This window comes from Podarcis bocagei (assembly GCF_964188305.1).
Source record: "Podarcis bocagei genome assembly, chromosome: 5".
Taxonomy (NCBI): domain Eukaryota; kingdom Metazoa; phylum Chordata; class Lepidosauria; order Squamata; family Lacertidae; genus Podarcis; species Podarcis bocagei.
Window position 1 is genome coordinate 12,132,684 of NC_138129.1, and position 22,567 is coordinate 12,155,250.

Genomic DNA, 22,567 nt, shown 5'->3' on the forward strand with positions numbered 1-22,567 from the left:
ACTCTTGTCTCTGGAGTATATGTGTCTCTCAGCCACCACAGAGCATGAGAAGGTAAGAAGAGACTGCCGGATCAGACCAAAGACCCATGAAGCCCAGCTCTCTGTTCTCACAGTGGCTAACCAGATGGCTATGGGAATGTCAGGATGCTGTCAGCAGCTCCCGGCTAGTTGCCCGGGAAAGTATAAAGACAAGGAAAAGTTTCTTACCATCCTTTTTTATTTCAAACTTTACAGAGAGAGGCTATAGAACCCAGCCTCTTGGATAATGGCGTTGTCCCGAGTGAATCTCCACCCCCCACTTCTCTCCCTTTTCCTTATTAGTCACTACCTGCTCTATGGGTGCGGCTACGACCATCAATCTTTGAGCTCTTTGCTCTCCTACTTTTAAGGCTCACCAGGATCTGCAAGATGCTGGGTCTGGAATGCTTTCTAGTGACAACATGTAAGCTAGTTTCTGCTCTGGCTCTGTCTGCTTCTCCTCTCCCATTATTTCCCAACTTCCCCCTTCATTTGCTTCTGAGCTGAGACCTCCCGCAAACCTATGTTGCAAGTCTATACTGTCTTCCTCTTCCTCCTCCCTGGAGGAAGATGGGGAGGCGGTCTCCACCATTCCTCCTCCTCTGCCCAGCTCCTGACAGGGAAGCACAACAGCATTGTCCCCACCTGCAATTCCCAGAAGCTGGTATTCAAAGGCATATTGTCTCCGACCACAAAGGCAGAGCATAGCCTTCATGGCTAGTAGCCACTGGTAGCCTAATCCTCCATGATTTTGTCCAATCCTCCTTTAAAGATGGTGGTCATGGTTTAACTACGAGCTGGTATAACTACACTTTCCTGTTACAGATAGGTAGCCGTGTTGGTCTGCCATAGTCAAAATAAAAAAATTCCTTCCAGTAGCACCTTAAAGACCAACTAAGTTAGTTCTTGGTATGAGCTTTCGTGTGCATGCACACTTCTTCAGATACACAGATACAACTTCTGTTTCAGTGTATCTGAAGAAGTGTGCATGCACACGAAAGCTCATACCAAGAACTAACTTAGTTGGTCTTTAAGGTGCTACTGGGAGGAATTTTTTTATTTACACTTTCCTGTGTCTGTCCTGAATCTTCCAACCTCCAACTTCATCGGATGACCCCGAGTTCTAGCATTATGAGAAAGGCACATGAAAAAGTATGGGGCAATTAATACACGATAGGTGGAATTCAACACCATGCAATAACAATTGTTCTGTGAGTACAAGCATCTCTGTAGGTAGTAGTATTTAGCTGTGTCTTGTGTCTGGAGACAATAAACACCTTCTTATTTTGAACCATGTGGGAGAGGAGTTTCCCCCTTAACTGGGGACTCTGGAAGAAGCTGTCTGCTGGGAACAGGAAACTTCTGAAGACTCAACCAGGGCTTGGCTGATACATCACTCAGGTTGAGGTGTGGTAAACTACCAACTGACTTTCACAAGTCACCAGCAACCAACATGGTGCCTATTTGACTCTAACTCCCATCATTCCCAACCAGCATGATCAATGGGAGTCCAGCAATAAATCGAAGGCACCATGTTGGCTATCCCTATAATATATATTCTTGCAGATATTTCCCTCCACATCTGCACATGATGTATCGTAAAAAAAAAAAAATCCTCTTAGCAGGGTGATCCTATGATAATGTTACCCTGTATTCAGAGAGTTTAGCCCAGAGCATTTTATCACCATGGTAGAATTGACTACACTGCAAACATCTAGGTCACAAAAGCCTCTCCTCCTTACAGAGGGGAGGAGTTGTGAGCAGGAGCCGTTTCCCGCGTTGGCAGGGGGCTGGAACGCCCCCTGCCCAGCTGGCCTGGCTACCGTGCCACACCCCCAGGTAGCCAACCAACCAGGTGGAGGCTTGGGGGCAGGGTTTTGCCGCTCAAACGTGGCTGCAGCAGCACTTCCCTTTCATTCCGCTGCTGGTTTTCTTCGGATCACCCACCCACCCTCCTTTTAGTTCACTGCTTGTTTCTTGACATTGCTATGGACCTGTGGTTGATCGCCTTGGTTGTCCAAGGGGCCTGGTAGGAATTTTTATCCAACAGGCAAATTGGCACCGGCCACTTGGTTTTTGCCTACCTCGTAGCAAATCATCACAACTTTTAGGTATTGGTGGTTAGGCATTGGAATATGTTTGTGTATTGGAGGGCAGGGTGTGGCCATCGCCTACCCCTCCACTTTATGGGTATTCCGGTAAAGGAATCCGGCGGTCGTGGATCCTGTCCGATGCCCTTGCTGGTGGAATTGGAATATGTTTGTGTATTGGAGGGCAGGGTGTGGCCATCGCCTACCCCTCCACTTTATGGGTATTCCGGTAAAGGAATCCGGCGGTCGTGGATCCTGTCCGACGCCCTTGCTGGTGGCTAGGGCCTTATGGCACGACCCCTGGTGACATCAGGGAGAGCTTTCAGTTGTATTTGCATCAAGAGGCTCCTCCCACTGGTGGGATAGACTCACCCCTCCCTGAGGGGGTGGAGTCACGCTCTGTTGTTTTATTCAATGCCTAAGCCAATACCTCTTACATGCTGTAATCAATAGTTGTGGCCTTTTATAGCCCTTTAACCTAATATACTGTGTCCATGTGTCTTTCTTATCCCCAAGCGGGTGGCGGGTCCTTGAATCACAAACCCAGATTCGAGGCACACCATGTGCTAAATTATCTTCAGCATCCATATAGACAAACAGACAGCGCCCCTTCTTCCCTGGTATTTTCTAAGGAAATGCAATGCACATCCTTGCTTTAGATTGGTGGTTCCTTCTCACCTTACAGCTTGCTGCATGAACCGGTCAGGATCCACAGCTGAAAAAGTCATCAATGCCGTCCCCGTAGGTACTCCTTCCTCCAGCCTGATGAGCTTGTGGTTTGTGGGGAAGTAGGGTGGTTCATTGACATCGGTGACAGAAATGGTGACTCCTGCAGTAGACTGGAAGGACATTTGGATCCCGCTGGCCAGGGGAGCTTGGTTGGACACCATCACTGTCAGCATAAAGGCTCTGTTCATCTCATAGTCAACTTCCTAGCAAATGCAAAGAAATACACAAAAGAGACAGAAAAGCTGTGCACGTGAACTACAGACTGGAAATATGATAATCACTAGCTACCTCATTATCTCACGGGCATTTCAGAGGCACATTTTAACTTTCAAGGGCAATAGCCACGGTCATTTTGAAAGAACGCCTTTTTAATGGCAAAACAAACTTGACTGTTTACTTGGCACGTGTCCCTCATGGTTGAGTACCTGCATTTGTCACATGGTCAAATTGCTTTAGCTGATGTGGGACTGTCACTCCTCCAGAATGCTGGAAGACAGCACTTCAGAATAACATGACCTACAGTACGCTGTCTGGTCTGGATAGATGCTTTCCCTGCATCCCACAACTTAAGTGTCTTGGGAAAGGCTTCCAAAGGCAGATATAGCTCTAGGTTTGTGGGGGTAGTCGCCAAATAATCCCTGCTGGGCACCCTTCTGCCTTAGCAGTCCTAGGTGGTGGTTGTGGTGCCACAAGACAACAGCAGTGCTGCAGTGAGTGTCGGGTGACTGTCAGCTGCTGTTTTCATTTCCCCACAATGCCATTGGAGTGAGACTATGTTGGAGACATTGTGGGAAAAGTAACTGGTGGCTCCCAGACCTAGCTATGCAGCAATGACCTTTTCCCCTCCCTAAAATGGGGGAGTAAGGCAGGCATCTGATGTGGGTCCTGCTGGAATCCTAAGCTCTGTCATCTGCCCAGTGATGCTGTTTCTTGTGGCCTGCCATATTAGCCTGTTGCAGGATGGATAAAAATATGTCTAGTGGCACCCTTAAAGGGCGATTCATATTTATTTCAAAAACAAGTGATGGCTCTTCAAGTGCTCTGCCAAACAAAGCAATACAAAGCAAAATACTAACAAAATAAAACTATCAAAATAGTGTGCATTCAGTAAAATGCCTATAGTATGCATTTTTGCACATATTATTGATTGTCTGCATAAACCCTTAGAAGCAAGATAGAACACACAGCCAGCTTTATCTGGCATAGCTGATTGAACTGCAGCGTCACAATAGTAGTATCAATAATCATTACTGTTAGGATTTGTGTAACAAATTTATATACTGCACAAAGAAAAAATTACCTAAGCAACATAAGAATGACAGAAAACATGCATTAAACAAAGAATTGAATTCAAACTTATATAAAAACCATTTGGTCACTCAGATAACTAATAACACATGGTTGCCTGCACTTTGCAGAAAGCTTGATTTGCCACAAATACTATTAATATTTATTTATTTTATTATCCATGCTTTCATACTAAGATGGCTTATGTTTCCCCACCCCCCAAAATCAATAAAACATATATCCATAAAAAAATCAATTAAATACTAGTGGATACTGATTGGTTAAAAGGGGTGGAAATCATATTATGTAGGCCTGTCTAAATAGTACAGCTATCACTGCCGATGTCTAAATTGTCCCTCTGATGATGATTATGATAATGGTGAAAATCAAGAAACCCTTTTGTCATAATTCTGTGCAAATCTAAATAGGACTGAAATGGTGGTCATAGTAATGCGCAACTCTTTTACCAGTGTAATTTCAGATTTCTCAGGGAACCTTCTTTTTACATCTGGGCTCCCAACCTGGGGGTTAATCTGAGTTACAGAAGACCAGGGCTAAGATCTGAATCATCCTTTCAGTGGGAATACTGCACGCATAACCACACATAAGGACTTTAGCCTATTTAAATGTGCCAGATCCACAGAGGCAGTGCCAGACAAGTCGCTCACCCCAACATATTTAAGATGGAAGTGTTAATATGATAGATATCACTTCTCTACTTAGACGTTTAACCTGTGAGACAAAGCTTCCACACCACCCTTGAAATGCACTTTGTTCCTGCTGTGTGTCCCCCAATATATTTTGTGCGTTATCCACCAATTTGCTGGCTACCTAATTCCTGATACATTTATGTCATAGGGCTTAATAGTCAGAACCCAACCTGTACACTTGCACTGTCAGAAGTCAGAAAGCATACAAATCTATCTATCTACTATCTTCTTCAACACTCAGGAGCTCAGAGCAGAACACAGGATATTCACTATGAACACATGGCTTAATAAAAACTTGGTGGTGGCACGTTTGAACAGACCGGCGAAGATTAAGTAAGCTTTCTCTAATATTTATTAGTTCACATCTCAAGGGGCCAGAACGGTGCTGTTATGTCAGGCACTGAAAACAAAAGTTACATGGCTAGGAGGCATTTAAGAAAGAATAGCTTACTGCAAGTAAAACATCTCAGGAGGAAAGGTTTAATTTCTCTCCCCCCTGCTTTGGTTAACCTTGAGTGGAGTTATCAAAATAGAATTTGCTGAAACAGTTCAGCTGGAGACACTGAATGGAATATAGGGTTTGATAGCCTACTATGGCCTGAGTAAACTCTCCTATAACATACATAGAAAGCACTCTTATGCCACTTCAAACTGCCATGGTTTCCCCCAAAGGACCCCCTTATTCCCCTCCCAGAGCTACAATTTCCAGAGCTCCCTGGGAAGAGGGATTGAATGTTAAGCTACTCTGGGAATTGCAGCACGTTCATAATCTATCACATTGCTCACCCACAGGGAGAAGCCCTTTGCACCTCTCCTGTGTTTCAAAGATCTGAGAGGGTGGGTTCCCAGTCTTGGCACTCAATGAAATGTGGGTATGCCTAAGGGGACATGTTCAATGTAGGAGAGGCAGAGCCAGTGCAAACAGGAACCGAGCAGGAAGAGCAAAGCGTCTCTCAAGCACTATGGACTTTTGAGGAAATGTATAGTAAGGCCACCAGAAGCACTGGCAAGCACACTAGCACCAATGGGCACTGCGTTGGTGACCCCTGTTGAAAACTTCATGGTACTTTGCTCCAGTCTATGCTAGTATGTCTATGGGACACGGGTGGTGCTGTGGTCTAAACCACAGAGTCTAGGGCTTGCCGATCAGAAGGTCGGCGGTTCGAATCCCCATGACGGGATGAGCTCCCGTTGCTCGGTCCCTGCTCCTGCCCACCTAGCAGTTCGAAAGCGCGTCAAAGTGCAAGTAGATAAAAAGGTACCACTCTGGCGGGAAGGCAAACGGTGTTTCCGTGCGCTGCTTTGGTTTGCTAGAAGCAGCTTAGTCATGCTGGCCACATAACCCAGAAGCTGTACGCCGGCTCCCTCGGCCAATAAAGCGAGATGAGCACCACAACCCCAGAGTCGGTCACGACTGGACCTAACGGTCAGGGGTCCCTTTAGCTTTTACCTATGCCAGTAATTGGTAATTAGTAGCAGAGAGTTTTCTACATGGAGAAGGTCCAATAATATGAACACAGTCTGCAGCCTGAATCATAGAATAGTACAGTTGGAAGGGACCCCAAGGGTCATTTAGTGGTCCAACCCCCTGCAATGCAGGAATCTCAACTGAAGCATCCAAGACAGATGGCCGTTCAACCTCTGCTTAAGAACCTCCAAGGAAGGAGAGTCCACCATCTTCCAAGGGAATCTGTTCCACTGTCAAACAGTTCTTACTGTCAGAAATTTCTTCCTGATGTGTAGTCGAAATCTCCTTTCTTGCAACTTGAAGCCATTGGTTTGAGTCCTACCCTCCAGAGCAGGAGAACACAAGCTTGTTCCCTCTTCCCTCTGTGACAGCCCTTGAGATATTTGAAGATGGCTATCATGTCTTCTCTCAGCCTCCTCTTTTCCAGGCTAAACAAACCTAGCTTCTTCAACAGTCCCTTAGAAGGCTTAGTTACCAGAGCCTCGATCATCTTGGTTGCTCTCCTCTGCACACATCCCACCTTGTCAACATCCTTGTGGTACCCAGAAGGACCACAACAAAGTGGTGGAGCATCTGCATCACACACTAAAGGTCCTTGGCTTCTTTAGGTAGGGGCTGAGAATGTCCATTGTCTGAAGACCTGGAGAGCTACTGCCAGTCTGTGTAGACATCATTGAGTTGGATGGACCAATGGTCTGACTCAGCCTACGACAATGTCCCATGTTTGGTCTCATGGAGGGCAAGCATAATTTTCATAATAATAATAATAATAATAATAATAATAATAATAATAATATGTCCATAATTTCCCTGCTTCGGGCCAACAACCCCCCCTGCCAAATGTGAGGAAACCCTTTGAGAAATTAAAGCTTTGGGCTGAATGTTTATGATAAGTCGACTATACATTTTGTCCCATTGTCGCTCAGATCCTCTGTTTATTGCATATTATTTCATTGTGTCTCTAAAAGCTTAGACAGGTCCTTCCTAGTGGCTTTGGAGTTTGAGAGGATTGCTATGACCTCTTACTAGTGGAACTGAGAGCACATAATGTAGATAAATCGGGCTATGTCTGAGAGTTATTATTTTATTATTACAATATATATAAATATGTAATGAGTATGGGTTGCTCGTGCGTAAGTTGCCGCCTCTCCTGGCTATGTTGCCTGGTTAAACCTTTCTGTCTGGACAGCCCTTCACTTCGTGGCTGCCTCAGTCGCTAGCAGAATCCGTCAGTGGGCGTTTCTTAAACCTTTTCCAACATAAAAGTTGTTTGACGCCAAGTCTCCTCCTACTCTCCCTGCGCGGAAGTCTTCTGCGCAGGGAGGGTGTGGGTAGCGGAGGACCCGTGCTCTCCCCGCTGGTGTCCGGTGAAGAGTCCTGGAGCCCTCTCGTCGATTCCCCCATCTGCCCCCCTTTATTCCTGGTGTTGCGCTGATTTGCTTCCCCATCTGTTGAGCTGCCTCTCTCCCTGCTGGGCCCTTCTCCAGCATCATTTGAGAGCCTTCCCTCCACCTCTAGCTCCGATGTCAGTTCCCTGACATAATATATAATAATAATAATAATAATAATAATAATAATAATAATAATAATGTACCTTTTTGTTCTAAAGGCATCTTTAACTATCGGGAACAGGCTGCAACTTCTCGCTGTTATGTCAGGAGAATGCCTCCATTTCAAAACCATTTCTGTAATCCACGTAGGGTTCATATTAACATTTTATTGAGTCAGATGCCGCAGTGTACCTATTGCAGCACTCGGAGAGTCTGTGTAGGCCCTACGTGGAATGGAAAAGCCAGACTCCCCTCTCCTCCTCATCCCCACCCCCACCCTTTTACAAGGCTTGCGAGGGAGATAAGTATCTTGCGCCACCAAGGAAATAGCTTTCATTGAGATGAAAAAACAAAATTGAAATTGTACATCATTCGTTGCCTCTCGGCGCACAAAGTTCGCGTGGAAGACAAACTTACAGTGAAAGCCAGTTAAAAGGGCTGCAGCTACACAGGTTTAAGTGAGGGGTCCAGCAAGTCTCTGAAGAGTTCTTTGACTGATGTGATTTTTCAAAGTGCGCCATCCAGCTGTTTGGGATATGCTGGGTCCTCAACCCCACAGCAAATTTGTCAATTTAGATTTCTCTCTGCTTTTTTTTTATTTTGCCTTTCCTGCATCCATTTACTTTTGTTCTCCTCATGGACACGTTTCTATTTATTTAAGGCTTTTAAATTTATTTACTATTCATTATATTTATATCCTGCCTTTCTTCCAGTGACCTCAGGGTGGTGTACATTGTCCTCTCCCTCCTACTTTTATTCTCACAACAGCCCTGTGTGGTAGGTCTGGCTGAGAGACTGGGACTAGTTCATTCAGTGAGCTGCAAGGCTCAGTGAGGATTTGAATCCTAGTCTCCCAGGGCCTGGTCTGTCAGGGAACTGCCATCAGAGGGAAGAGGAGAGGAAAGTCGCTCCAGTGATGCAGGGGAGGGAACTAGCAAGGAGAGAGAGAGCTTCCACGGGGGAAAGAAATCCAGGGGACACCAGGGAGAAAGGGGAGGCTGAGAGTAAGGCGGAGGGGAGGCTCAGAGACTGTTCCAGTGAGATAAGCGGAGAGAGCACAGGACCTCCGCTTGGCACGCCCACGCTGCACAGAAGGCTTCCACGCAGAGAATCTAGGAGGAGACTTGGAGTCAAGCAACTTTTATGTTGGAAGAAATTTAGGTCCCGCCCACTGACGGATTCTGCCAGTGACTAAGACAGTTGCGTTTCAAGGGCTGTCAAACCAGGGAAAGTTTTAGCTATACGGCTAGCTTGGAGCAGTTTGCAGTTTACGCACAAGCAACCCCAATTCCCATTACATGGTCCAACGCTCTAACCAGTACAGTGGTACCTCGGGTTACATATGCTTCAGGTTACAGACTCTTCTAACCCAGAAATAGTGCTTCAGGTTAAGAACAGAAATCGGGTTCCGGCGGCAGCAGGAGGCCCCATTAGCTAAAGTGGTGCTTCAGGTTAAGAACAGTTTCAGCTTAAGAACGGACCTCCGGAACGAATTAAGTACTTAACCCGGGGTACCACTCTACTCTTTGCCTAATATACACATTTTTGCCAGGGATTTCACTGTGATAAGGTACATTTGTTCATTATTTTAGCTAATCTACAAATTGATATGTACGTTAACTTTGCTCCAATTATACTTCTTTGCCCTTCTCTTTTGGATTAAGGACTTCACTCCAAAATTGGGTGAAGTGTGAACTGGAAGAAACAATCCCTAATATAAAAAACTTCTGACGAACGCTAGTAAATACCGTACTTTTCTGTCTATAAGACGACCCCATGTATAAGATGACCCCTATTTGGGGGGACTCAAATTTAAGAAAATGGAGGGAGATGGCACAGAGTTGTTGAGCCTTTTTTTTAGGGGGGATTGATGAAAGTCGCTCACCTGTGCACATCACTAAATACACCTCCCGTCTGTCCCATCACCGGCAGAAGCTGCCAATCGCCCACCCAACTGCCAGAACGTCAGCCAATCAACACCACCCATTAACTCAGCAACCAATAACACGCACAATAGCCGCTGGCAGCCTTGGCAGCAACCAATCAAACGTCCACCCTATGCACTACCCATGTATAAGACGACCCCCACTTTTTAGCACAATTTTTAAAGAAAAAAACCTCATCTTATACACGGAAAAGTGCGGTAAGTCCTTTTATTAAGGGTGGGCGAACAAAGCATGGAATTTTTTTGACTGTTATATATGCAAATATATATGTTATATATCATATATAACAGAAAAAGTGGCTTTCATCCTAATTTCAAGGATGATTTCTTGTTCCCGTTTCTGGCACGAGGCCTCTAAATGGGGATGAAGGCAAGGCTTGATGAACTCAAGATGCCAGAAAGGGGCAGCAAAAATGATCAAGGGGCTGTAGAAATTCCCCTGTTGAGGAAAAGTTATGACGTTTGGTGCTTTTTCCTTCAGAAAAAGGCAAGAGAGGGACAACATGATAGAGCTGTATAATATTATGTATTGTGGACTAAGAGGGCAGGCGGGAGATTTCCTCCATCTCTTACAACATTAGAACTTGAGGCTATTCAACGAAGATAAATGGTGGGAAATTCAGGGCAGATTAAAGGAAGTATTTCTTCACGTGGCAAAGATCTAAACTGTGAAATCCACTCTCCTACAAAATGTAGTGATAGCCACCAGTGTGGATGACACCTACACTTCTTTTGATTGTTCTCCGAGACATGGAGGGGAGGTAGAAGGAAAACCAGGACATTCCAGATCAACTCAGAAACTGAGATGGCTTCTGCAATCATTTTTAATAATTTCCATGCAATTTTATACACATTCCTATTTACCAAACAAAACTAAATTATATTAATTTAGCTGAAATATCTTTTGAATTCCCAAGTCATGTTACAACTTTTTCCTTTTGTTAAGCACCCCTCCTTTTTGGAATTTGAAAATTGAAAAATGCAACATGCTGTAACCCAATCTTCAACAAGAGTTCTTACTATCTCACCCAAAACCTTATGTAGTAGAGTAGAAGGGACCCACTTTGCAGCTGAAGGGCCACATTCCCTCATAAAGAACTTTCCAGGGGTCGCATAGTGGGTGGGACCAAAGGCAAAAGTTGGGGAGCAATGTATGGTAACTCTTACTTTGGGAAGTAGCTTGCATTCCAACCATGCAAAAGTCATAGGGAAGATGGGAAGCTGCCTTAACAGCAAGTCAGACCATTGGTCCATTCAGTTCAGTATTGCTTACACTGACTGGCAACAGCATCTCTCCAGGGTTTCAGGCAGCAAGTATTTCCTAGCCCAATCTGGAGAGTCCAGGGATCATAGAATTGTAGAGCTGGAAAAGGACCCGGAGGATCATCTAGTCCAACCCCCTGTCCCATATGGGGATCAAACCTGCAACCTTGCCATTATCAGCACCGTGCTCTAACCTACTGAGCTATCCAACGAGGACCTTCGGCATAAAAAGCAGATGCTCTACCAGAGGTTTCCACACATGTCTCCATCTGGGCAAGCAAGAGACATCAACACAGGTCAAGGACACAATTCAGTTTGGCAAAAGCTCTAGAGGGCGACATGGAGCAGAGCTCGAGAGGGGTGTTGCTTGGACAGGGAGCATGGCCTAGGGCAGGCATACCAAAATTTGGCCCTCCAGAAGTTTTGGGACTACAACTCCCATCATCCCTAGCTAACAGGACCAGTGGTCAGGGATAATGGTGAGGCAAGGAAGAAGGGCTACCCCTATGCTATCCATATAATCAGTTATCAGTAATCAATATATTCAATATATATTCATATATGCTTACACATAATCAAGGCTTACAGTATTTTATAATCCATTTTGAATCAAAGGGAAACTGTGCCTTAGCTAACTGCAAACTGCTTGGAACAGCAAAGTTAGGAACCGACCTTTCCCCTACAAACATCCCTGTACCCTGGACAAGGGGAAGACGTGAATCAGAGATTCTGGTACAAATTCCCCTCAGATACAGGCTAAATTAATCCACAGAACAGGAAGAGCAAAACCACAAAATCTCCAAACTCCCTGTCCTGTCATAACTAGGGGAGAGGTTAGACAGAGCGTCACTGCAAGCATTGGAAAGCAGAACTTGAACCCTGTGCTTGACCAGTGCTTGACCAGGAGCTGGTAGCGTGACAAGAGCTTGCTGATTGGCTGATTCTCGCTGACAATATTGTGAATCCCTCATGGTTGTCTCATGATCTATGATTTGCTGTGATTTGCTCAGGTATAAAGACCTCTGGATTTCTGTCAATCGGGGTCCCAGTTCCTTTTGGAAGAGATTCCAAACTGGGTCCTTATTGCCTGGCAATAAACCTCATCTTCTTATTCTCCATTGCTGAGTCTGCCTGATCCTTATTTTGCATCTAGCAAGTACCCACTTACTTTCACGTGCTTCAATGGGAATTGTAGTCCCAAAACATCTGGAGGGCCGAGTTTGGGGATGCCTGGCTTAGGGCATCTGAAGAGCCAGACAGATTCAAACTCCAGGCCCTCGGTTCCCTTCCCTGTCAGAGAGTGATTCTCAGGCAGCAAGGCTGTTGGATTCCATGGGAGAATTCTGAATGGATCGGTAAAATGCTACCATTGATGATGAAGAAAGATGCAAGCAACAGAAGAATGTCTTATAGGTCATGGATTGAATCCAAGATAAGGGCGATGAAAAGGAATGAGGTTTTAGGTATGTGTGTGTGTATGAAGGTTGCAGGAACCACAGATGGAGCAAGTTAAAATGACTTTAAAAATAATAATTGCTTAACCAGGTAGCAACCGTGAATGTCCCCAAGGTCAATGCAAGAACAAGCTCACAAGCTTCTCCCTCCATCCTTGTGGCATTTCACGGATGGCATTGCATTCGGAGGCAGGGCAGTTTGTTAGGTAGCAGCAAATGTTCTTCGCCCATGAATCACTCTCTCACAATGCTGCTCTTTCAACTTTAGCAGCGCAGCATAGTACATTAAAAAAAATTGCTGCTATGGGAAGGTCACACTTTTCAAAAGATTGAAAAAGCTCTGTTCTCAGCAACATGCTTGCAAAAAAGATTCTTTTCGAGAACAGTGTATCGGACACACTGCGCAGGTCCTTGCCGATCAGAACAGCCTATTCATTCGCACATCCTTTCTTGTCTTGATGGTCTATGCCACAGACTCTATGGAAAACAGCTGCAGGAATCTTATCTGCTAACTGATTCGCTTGATGTTCTCTGTGCATAATAACACACGGGGAGAGAAGGTGTTGACCCGTGCTGCTGATTTTCTAAGCAGCGTTTTCAAACAAATAGCAAATGTGGGTTTCTTTTTGGAAAGACAAAAGGCAACAATCACCTCCGCATGCAGGTTAATGGTATGGGCATTGCGCTCAGGGTCTAAAACTTAAACGAGATATTATCAGGTATGCATAGTTGCCACTGATGTTGGTAATGTCTCGTTTTGAGGAGAATTGGTTAGATCCAAAGTTGGACTTGGTTAATGTAGACCCATTGAAATCAGTAGGGTGAATTGATCATGCTAATTTAAGGGTCTATTCAGTGAGAGACATGGCCTGGGAAGAGGAGCTGTGGTGGGACAGGTTCTGAGGAAAGCCCTGAGGGCAAGCTAAAAATTGGAGGTAGAGTGTTGCACCCATGGTCTCCACCCTTGCCAAAGTGCTTTATGGTCTAGACCCCTTCATTAGAAGATCTTGACTAACTCTTCTACAGGCAGAAATCTCCAATAAATTGCCCATGACAGAACTCCAAATGGGATGAGTAGAAGGATGGGGCCCCAAATGAGGTGAGCAGCACAATGTACATACCCTCACAACTGTTACCAACCCTTCATTGGTAACGGGATCTGTCCTGATGGTGAAGTGACCAGAAGGATCTCCACTGATAATCCGGTAAACGGCATTCCAGTTGGGCGAGTGAGGCTGATCTCTATCCATAACTGTCAAATTAGCGACCACAACTTCCACTCTGTTTTCTGGAACCTCACCGGAATACTGAAAAAGAAAAAGAAAGTGCTGTTAGAAGCATGCATGTTTGTGTGTTTGGGGATCTTCACATAATGGAAGACCAACTGGGATGGTACAGAAAACGTGTGGGCCCAGTGTTTACTTTTCAAGTGCCCTCTTCAGACAACCAAGCAAACTCTTGGAGTGTGTGTGTGTATTGTCTCTTTAATGCGTGTTCACCTGGTTGTCTGTACGCTTGGAGGCTCTGAACAATCAGAGTTAAACACAGAGATTCAGTAGCAGCAAGTGCATTTCCCAATCTGCCTCCCCTGTTTATTTTGCTAAATTAATTAATTAAGAGTTTTCAATACCAACCTTCAACATAATGATGACACCACAGTTTACAACAACCAAGGAAATATTTAAAAAACACTTAAGAAATAAGAACATTGACAGTAATTATCATAAAATACATAATTTGGCACCGTGACTTGAAAACCTCTCAATGGTCATCTGAAGGACAGTTCTCTAATGGGAGGTCTGTCAAGGCTAAGCCCGGTTTAAAGATAAAGAACCACAAGGAGGGAGACTGTGAGGGGCCATGAAGTTGGCCATCAATAGTCAGCAACTGAACAGCAGACTGAGAAGGTCCACAGGTCATCTGGTAACAGTATCTCCCACTACAATACAGTGGAGGCTGGTCCAGTAAGCCAAATGGGGCGTTGCCATGCCAACCTCAGCCAGTCCCACCTTGCCAGCCTTCTTACTTACAACCAGTCTGTTATGTACTAACCTCAGATCCTAGAACAATAGGCAAGTAGGATCTAAGAATGCAACAACTGATTGGCTTGCAGGAAAAGACCAGTCAGGTTTCAGGAGGAAGTTAATCAGCCTATTAGGCTGGTAGGATCATAGAATGCAACAACTGATTGGCCTGCAGGAAAAGACCAATCAGGCTCCAGGAGGGAAGCAGAACCAGCCAATCAGACAGGACGCATTGTGTAAATAATGTATATAAAAGCCTGAGGTTTGGGGGGAAATTCAATCACTGTTTTACAAGCTACAATAAAGAGCATGAAATCACTACAGGACTCTGAGTATATTCCACAGTCCAAAGGGTCATTCTACCTGTCAGGCTTCCTCCTCCTTACTCTCATTGTTGTTCTTGTGGAAGTTGGTAGGGAGGAGGAGCTAGAATTAGTTGCCTCTGCCTGCCATTGGCCCTAGATCCACCTACTGTTGCCCTTTCTGCCTTCCAATGGCTTAGCATGCCACCGGGGAGGGAGCAAAACAGACGGGAGTACGGATGCAGATTCAACTGCCTAATAGTGTCCACGACTTTCAGGAGATTGCAGCCGCAGAGATAAGACATGAAGAATTGTCCCATTGTCTGGAGGGGTTGCTTCCTGGTTCGCATGGAGAAGCCATTTTCAATGGAGTGTCGGGATTCGCAGAATGCTGTGTGAGATAGTAAGTCTGCAGGGTTGAGTTTGCTAGCTGATGCAACTGGCTGGTGCAATCAGCCTGCAATACTTTCTATGGAAGTGCTGGGTCAGAATGACTCAGCAGTAATGTGCTGACAGTTGATTGGCTGTCATTGGTTTAAAAGGGAAACCTTCCCAGCAGCAAATGGGTGGCTTAGAGGAGTGTGGTCAGAGAGAGAGAGAGAGAGAGAGAGAGAGTTAGAAGTCTTCCTATTTGCCTTAAGGTGCAGCCAGGTACTCTGTTTGACTGTATGAACTGCTTGTGTATTATAGCCTGTAGATATTTGTATATATAGCTCACAATAAATATACTGCACTGAAAAACCTGTAACTCTGAGCATTTCTGCTAAAGCACTGTGAAGAATTCAAGACAATGGAGCCCAGCGATGGAAGCGTGCAGCTGTATTGAGGCAGCATTGGGTGTTGAAATTTGGCACCCCTGGCAGAAAGTGAGGAGGAATTAAAGAACCTTTTAATGAGGGTGAAAGAGGAGAGTGCAAAATACGGTTTGAAGCTCAACATCAAAAAAATGAAGATCATGGCCACTGGTCCCATCACCTCCTGGCAAATAGAAGGGGAAGAAATGGAGGCAGTGAGAGATTTTACTTTCTTGGGCTCCATGATCACTGCAGATGGTGACAGCAGCCACGAAATTAAAAGACGCCTGCTTCTTGGGAGAAAAGCAATGACAAACCTAGACAGCATCTTAAAAAGCAGAGACATCACCTTGCCAACAAAGGTCCGTATAGTTAAAGCTATGGTTTTCCCAATAGGGATGTATGGAAGTGAGAGCTGGACCATAAAGAAGGCTGGTCGCCGAAGAATTGATGCTTTTGAATTATGGTGCTGGAGGAGACTCTTGAGAGTCCCATGGACTGCAAGAAGATCAAACCTCTCCATTCTGAAGGAAATCAGCCCTGAGTGCTCACTGGAAGGACAGATCGTGAAGCTGAGGCTCCAATACTTTGGCCACCTCATGAGAAGAGAAGACTCCCTGGAAAAGACCCTGATGCTGGGAAAGATGGAGAGCACAAGGAGAAGGGGACGACTGGCGTGCTCTGGTCCATGGGGTCATGAAGAGTCGGATACGATTAAACGACTAAACAACAACAAAACAATTTTGCACCCGGGGCAACTGCCCCTGTGCCCCTCACTCTAACCAACTGAGCTATTTAGGAACTTGGGAAGCTACCTTATAGCAAGTTCAGTATGGTCTACACTGGGGTAGCACATCACCAGAGTTTCAGGGGGGAGGCATTCCCAGCCTTATCTGGCGATGCCAGGGATTGAACCCGTGGCCTTTTGCATGCAGAGGAGATGCTGTACCAAAGAGCTGTGAGCACACACAAAAAGGGGGTGGGGGTGGAGAAGCCTTCGAAGCTTGCATTAGACTTTCACAGGAAAACTGTACTTTTATCTGTATTCAAAAGCTAATAAAGAGAGAAGCCCTTTCATCAAACTACTTGACTTCTGGAGCCTTGTGTATTGCACAGAAACTCGCAGAGTCTGCCTTTGAGAACACAATAGCCTTTCATCTGTAACCCAACACTCCTGTACGCTCCAGCCCTGATACTATCATCTTGTTAGGAAGAAAAATTGTGAATTTATCCAAAATGGGATCTCATCCCAGTCTTAGTGATGGAGCTCCTGTGCCAATGACCTTTAAGAGCTCTTTGGCTTAACAATAGAAGATCTTTATCTTGCAAACTCTTGGCGGGGGGTGAGGGTGGAGAGGACACGTTAAAATTCTGATCTGATAAAAATAAGAATAATAAAAAAGCAAGCAGGGGCTTCCGTTTTCAGGTTTTGTTGAGTTCGCTTTCTCATCGAACATACCTTTGTTTCGGTCCCGAGGAATGGATAACGTGAAACAGGAGCCACCCCAAAATTATTTGATTGTGGAGGGTAACCCAATTGTGCTGCTTCAGTGAGAACTGTTTGAATATATATATATATATATATGCTTTCGTAGATTTTCACGGGTACAGGAATGCAGGTTTTGGTGTCTTCGGGTGTCTTCCCGTGTAAGAGTTGGGGTGTCTAGGCGACGTTTCGACGAGGTCTCACTCGTCATCTTCAGGCTGGTGCTTTCGGCTTCTTGTTACTGGAACAGAGCAGGATCTCAGTGTTTGAGTTCCTATAAATACTGTTGAGGGGGTGTGGTGTATAGCCTCCAACGTTCTGGGCAGAGAGGAAGTTCCCAGGTTAGTGTGCCTTTTCTTCTTTTGTTCATTAATTACTTGAGGGATATCTTGAGTGATTTCTTGAGTGATATTCTGAGTACCACTTAGGAGGGTCATTAGGTGTGGATTAGTTGCTAAAGCTTTCGTATCTTGACCTCTTGAGCTTGTGAAGAGTTTTTCTGGGAAGATGGCTGTACTGCACTTAGTTGTGCTCTGGCTTGGCTTCGTGTATAGGGGCGAGCTGTGGTTTTGTGCCCTGTGCCAGCCAGATCTGTGTAGGGATTGCAGGGGGGTGCAGCATCCGGAGGTGCCACTATGGTTTGGCTACTGGATGGTGTCTGTAATTTATCTGTGGAGAGGGTCTGGGTTTGGGTCTGGTGTGGTTGATTGGAGATGGCGTTCTGTGTGCCTCTGGTTCTGGTGTCGGTTTTTGTGGGGAGGGCTAATTTCCAGATGTCTGGCAGGCGGGACGTGTCGTCACGCTTGTTCATGTTGTGAGGGTGTTTCTCTATCTCGATGGCTTCCATGATTATTCTCTTGTGGTGATGTTCCATGTTAAAGAGCAATTTGGAATCTGCAAAATTAATTTCGTGTCCTGTTTCTTTCATGTGTTGGTAAAGAGAGGAAGTTTTTTCTTCTTTTTTGACGGCATTCTTGTGTTCCAGTAACAAGAAGCCGAAAGCACCAGCCTGAAGATGACGAGTGAGACCTCGTCGAAACGTCGCCTAGACACCCCAACTCTTACACTGGAAGACACCCGAAGACACCAAAACCTGCATTCCTGTACCCGTGAAAATCTACGAAAGCAAATATATATATATATATATATATATATATATATATATATATATATATATAGTAGCCAGCTCAATGTAGAATCACAGAGTTGGAAGTGACCACAAAGGTCATCTAGTCCAACCCCCTGCGATGCAGGAATCTTTTGCTCAATATAGGTCTCGAACCCACAACCCTGAGATTAAGTGTCTTGTGGCACCTCATGCGAATGGGTAGTAATAATAATAATAATAATAATAATAATAATAATAATAATAATTTATTATTTATACCCCGCCCATCTGGCTGGGCCTCCCCAGCCACTCTGGGCGGCTTCCATAAAAACCAAAAATACAATAAAATATCACACGTTAAAAACTTCCCTGAACAGGGCTGCCTTAAGATGTCTCCTGAATGTCAGGTAGTTGTTTATCGCTTTGACATCTGCTGGAAGGGCGTTCCACAGGGCGGGCGCCACTACCGAGAAGGCCCTCTGCCTGGTTCCCTGTAGCTTTGCTTCTCGCAATGAGGGAACCGCCAGAAGGCCCTCGGCGCTGGACCACAGCGTCCAGGCAGAATGATGGGGGTGGAGACGCTCCTTCAGGTATACTGGACCGAGGCCATTTAGGGCTTTAAAGGTCAGCACCAACACTTTGAATTGTGCTCGGAAACGTACTGGGAGCCAATGCAGGTCTTTCAAGACCGGTGTTATATGGTCTCGGCGGCCGCTCCCAGTCACCAGTCTAGCTGCCGCATTCTGGATTAGTTGTAGTTTCCGAGTCACCTTCAAAGGTAGCCCCACATAGAGTGCATTGCAGTAGTCCAAGCGGGAGATAACCAGAGCATGCACCACTCTGGCGAGACAGTCCGCAGGCAGATAGGGTTTCAGCCTACGTACCAGATGGAGCTGGTAAACAGCTGCCCTGGACACAGATTTGACCTGTGCCTCCATGGACAGCTGTGAGTCCAAAATGACTCCCAGGCTGCGCACCTGGTCCTTCAGGGGCACAGTTACCCCATTCAGGACCAGGGAATCCTCCACACCTGCCCGCCTCCTGTCCCCCAAAAACAGTACTTCTGTCTTGTCAGGATTCAACCTCAATCTGTTAGCCGCCATCCATCCTCCAACCGCGTCCAGACACTCACACAGGACCTTCACCGCCTTCACTGGTTCTGATTTAAAAGAGAGGTAGAGCTGGGTATCATCCGCATACTGATGAACACGCAGCCCAAACCTCCTGATGATCTCTCCCAGCGGCCGCATGTAAATGTTGAAAAGCATGGGGGAGAGGACAGAACCCTGAGGCACCCCACAAGTGAGAGCCCAGGGGTCTGAACACTCATCCCCCACCACCACTTTCTGAACACGGCCCAGGAGGAAGGAGCGGAACCACTGTATAACAGTGCCCCCAGCTCCCAGCCCCTCAAGACGGTCCAGAAGGATGCTATGGTCGATGAAATCTTCCCTTGATTTCAAGCAAAATCCAGTTTCTGCACCAAGGTAACCAAAATAAACTGAGACAGGAATATGTTGTGCAAATTAAGCACATTATTCTACAATTATGTTTTTGTGGGTTTTTATTTGCTCCCGGCAAACACAACAGACCAAAAAGAACAGTAGTCTCGAGTGCATTTTGGACTGAGAATTTGGAGAATTTCTAAGCATTCCTTTTAACCTCTAGAATGGGGTAGGAAACCTGTGGCCCTCCAGAGGTCATTGGACAACCAAGTCCCATCAGCCCCTGCCAGCATGGTGAACAGTCAGGTGGGAGTTGTAGTCCTGCAAGATCTGGAGGGTCCCTGTCCCTGCTCCAGAAGAAGTTATTTAGAAAATGTAAGTCTATTGCTGTGAAGTAACAGAATCACAGAGAATGCGTTCCAAAGTGTCAAAAGTTATTGGAAAAATGTCCAGAAGTAGCAGGAATCAGTATTAAATCTGTACATGAAAACTTGCTGAAGTATACACTCTAAGATAAGATTGCTTTTATCTGTGCTCGGAGCGGAATGCATTTTCAGTTTCGTCCTTCGCTGAGAGCACACCCTCAAGATCACTTTAAGCACAATAGCTATCCCATAACACTTGAGTTGGATGAAGCATGCATTAGGCTGGTGCAGTCATAGTAAGTGGATAATCTTCACCCCCCCACCCCCTTCAAGGAAGATGAGGATTCTAACCCTTTTGGGGGGACCCTAAATGCCGACCCAGGAAGTAGTAGTGACTCCAGATGGATTGTTTTGGATGAAAGGATATCCCATCCTAAGTGTGCAGCTGTGTATTCTTAGGCGGACTCCAGACTGTCACTGTTGTGTCGGAAGGATTCAAAAACATTTTGAAAATTCAGGTTAGCCCCAGTAAAGTGGATTAAAGAGTTCTATGGCACAGCCGATTCACTTGTTGTTGTTGTTTTATTACTCTTTCCAGTTACAGAAATGATCGAGAAATGCATTGAAAAGTGTGTGCTGAATGATTGGGAAGAAGCATAAGCACCACACAAGCAAAAAAGGATGGATGTTCATTGTCATGTAACCACCCCGCAAACAAATCAGAACAAATGCTCCTTAAAGAACAGTCATAGCGTTAGCACCGTGGAAGCGTTGCACAAGCAAATCAGGATAGGTTGGCCACTTAAAGGTAAAGGTAAAGGTACCCCTGCCCGAACGGGCCAGTCTTGACAGACTCTGGGGTTTGTGCGCCCATCTCACTCTATAGGCCGTGGGCCAGCGCTGTCCGGAGACACTTCCGGGTCACGTGGCCAGCGTGACAAAGCTGCATCTGGCGAGCCAGCGCAGCACACGGAACGCCGTTTACCTTCCCGCTGGTAAGCGGTACCTATTTATCTACTTGCACCCGGGGGTGCTTTCGAACTGCTAGGTTGGCAGACGCTGGGACCGAGCAGCGGGAGCGCACCCCGCCGCGGGGATTCGAACCGCCGACCTTTCGATCGGCAAGCCCTAGGCGCTGAGGCTTTTACCCACAGCGCCACCCGCGTCCCGTGGTTGGCCACTTACTCATCACCAAAAGAAGAGGAAACAAATCAACCAAAAAGAAAACAAAAGGGGACACTGATTTGCTAAATACGTTTGCATATGCTAATTTATATGCATAGATGTAAATCTAGCATATAACTGAATGAGACATACAGTGCATCTCACCAAGCTGACCAGGTGAATTGTGTGGTTACCTGGTTTTCTGTCCAGGTGCTAATTGTTGACCAGCCCATGATTTCGTTTCCAAATTTTTAAAATCATTAAATGGACCGAAGACTGGGCAGTTCTTCAAATGAAGGACTGCCCTCTGTAAAGTGGGACTCATACATTAGTAAGCGAGGAATGACATTGAGAATTGTTTGCCCAAAATGCATTAAATATTAGCAAATAGTATGTTTGGAAATGCATACTTTGGGATAAAATATGGAGTTAAATACAGACTTTATACACTTTTTTGTTATGAAATGCGTATTATACACTTTTTTGTGTGTGGAGTTCATGCAGGAGGGGCTGATATGGTTGGATTAGTTTTATTTAAACATCATTTTCCGATGGAAAAATCCAAATTCTTTCCACAGTGTCATTTCACTGACTTTGGGGCTATTTGTAAAAAAAAAAAAGGGGGGGGGGCTGTGGATTTAGATAATAAGGAATGAAATCTTCAAGAAAGTTCTGATTTGCACTCTTCTTTCTCAGGCATCGATTCAATCCCCCATCTCCACGGGGAGCACCGTTTTCTTGTTCTGCTCCAAAGCCTTTTGAGTATGTTCTTCTGGTAAAACTGTCACACCCTTACACGGTTGCAAAGGGGATGGAGAGAGAGAGGTAGGGATGAGCAACAGGCAGCGCCGGCATCTGTAAATGGGCTCATTAGTTAAGGCTAATTGTCTCATTAGAAAAGGGTGTGTGCATAAATGCAAAGATAATTTATAAGATATCCCAGTTGGGAACAAAACAGCTTCAGCCACCCTTCCCCAAACTGATGCCCTCCAGATTCTTTCGGGCTACAGTTCTCAACAGCCCCAGCTAGCACAGCTGGAGGGCAACCAAGTCATGTGGCTTTAAAGGGAGCCACTTAAATTAAAAAGACTGACATAAAAAAGGGATACAAAAATGGGAGACGTGAGGAAGTCAGGAAAATAAGTTAACCTAAAGTGGAGAGATTAAGAAAGAGAGAAATTTTGTTTTTCTTTTATATGTGTTTTTTCTTCTTTTTGTGTTTAATGTTTGTATTTTTGTATTTTGTATTTTTGTGCTTTTGTATTTTGTACTTGTTTTGTATTTGTCTTTTGTGTTTTCTAAACTTGTTTATTGACAAAACCTAATAAAATATTATAAAAAAATAAAATAAAATAAAATAAAAAG

At 45.2% G+C, this 22,567-nt stretch overlaps 1 protein-coding gene across 8 annotated transcripts in view; it reads right to left on the minus strand.

Moving 5' to 3' along the window:
• CDH4 (cadherin 4) overlaps positions 1-22,567 on the minus strand; it is an 828,450-nt gene that overhangs the window by 30,447 nt on the left and 775,436 nt on the right. For all 8 annotated transcript variants that reach the window (XM_081196108.1, XM_081196107.1, XM_081196113.1 and 5 more), the window contains 2 exons: positions 13,636-13,821; positions 2,787-3,040 (listed from right to left, as the gene is read on the minus strand). In XM_081196108.1, coding sequence (XP_081052234.1) covers positions 2,787-3,040; positions 13,636-13,821 — 440 coding nt within the window. The remainder of the gene's footprint in view (positions 1-2,786; positions 3,041-13,635; positions 13,822-22,567) is intronic.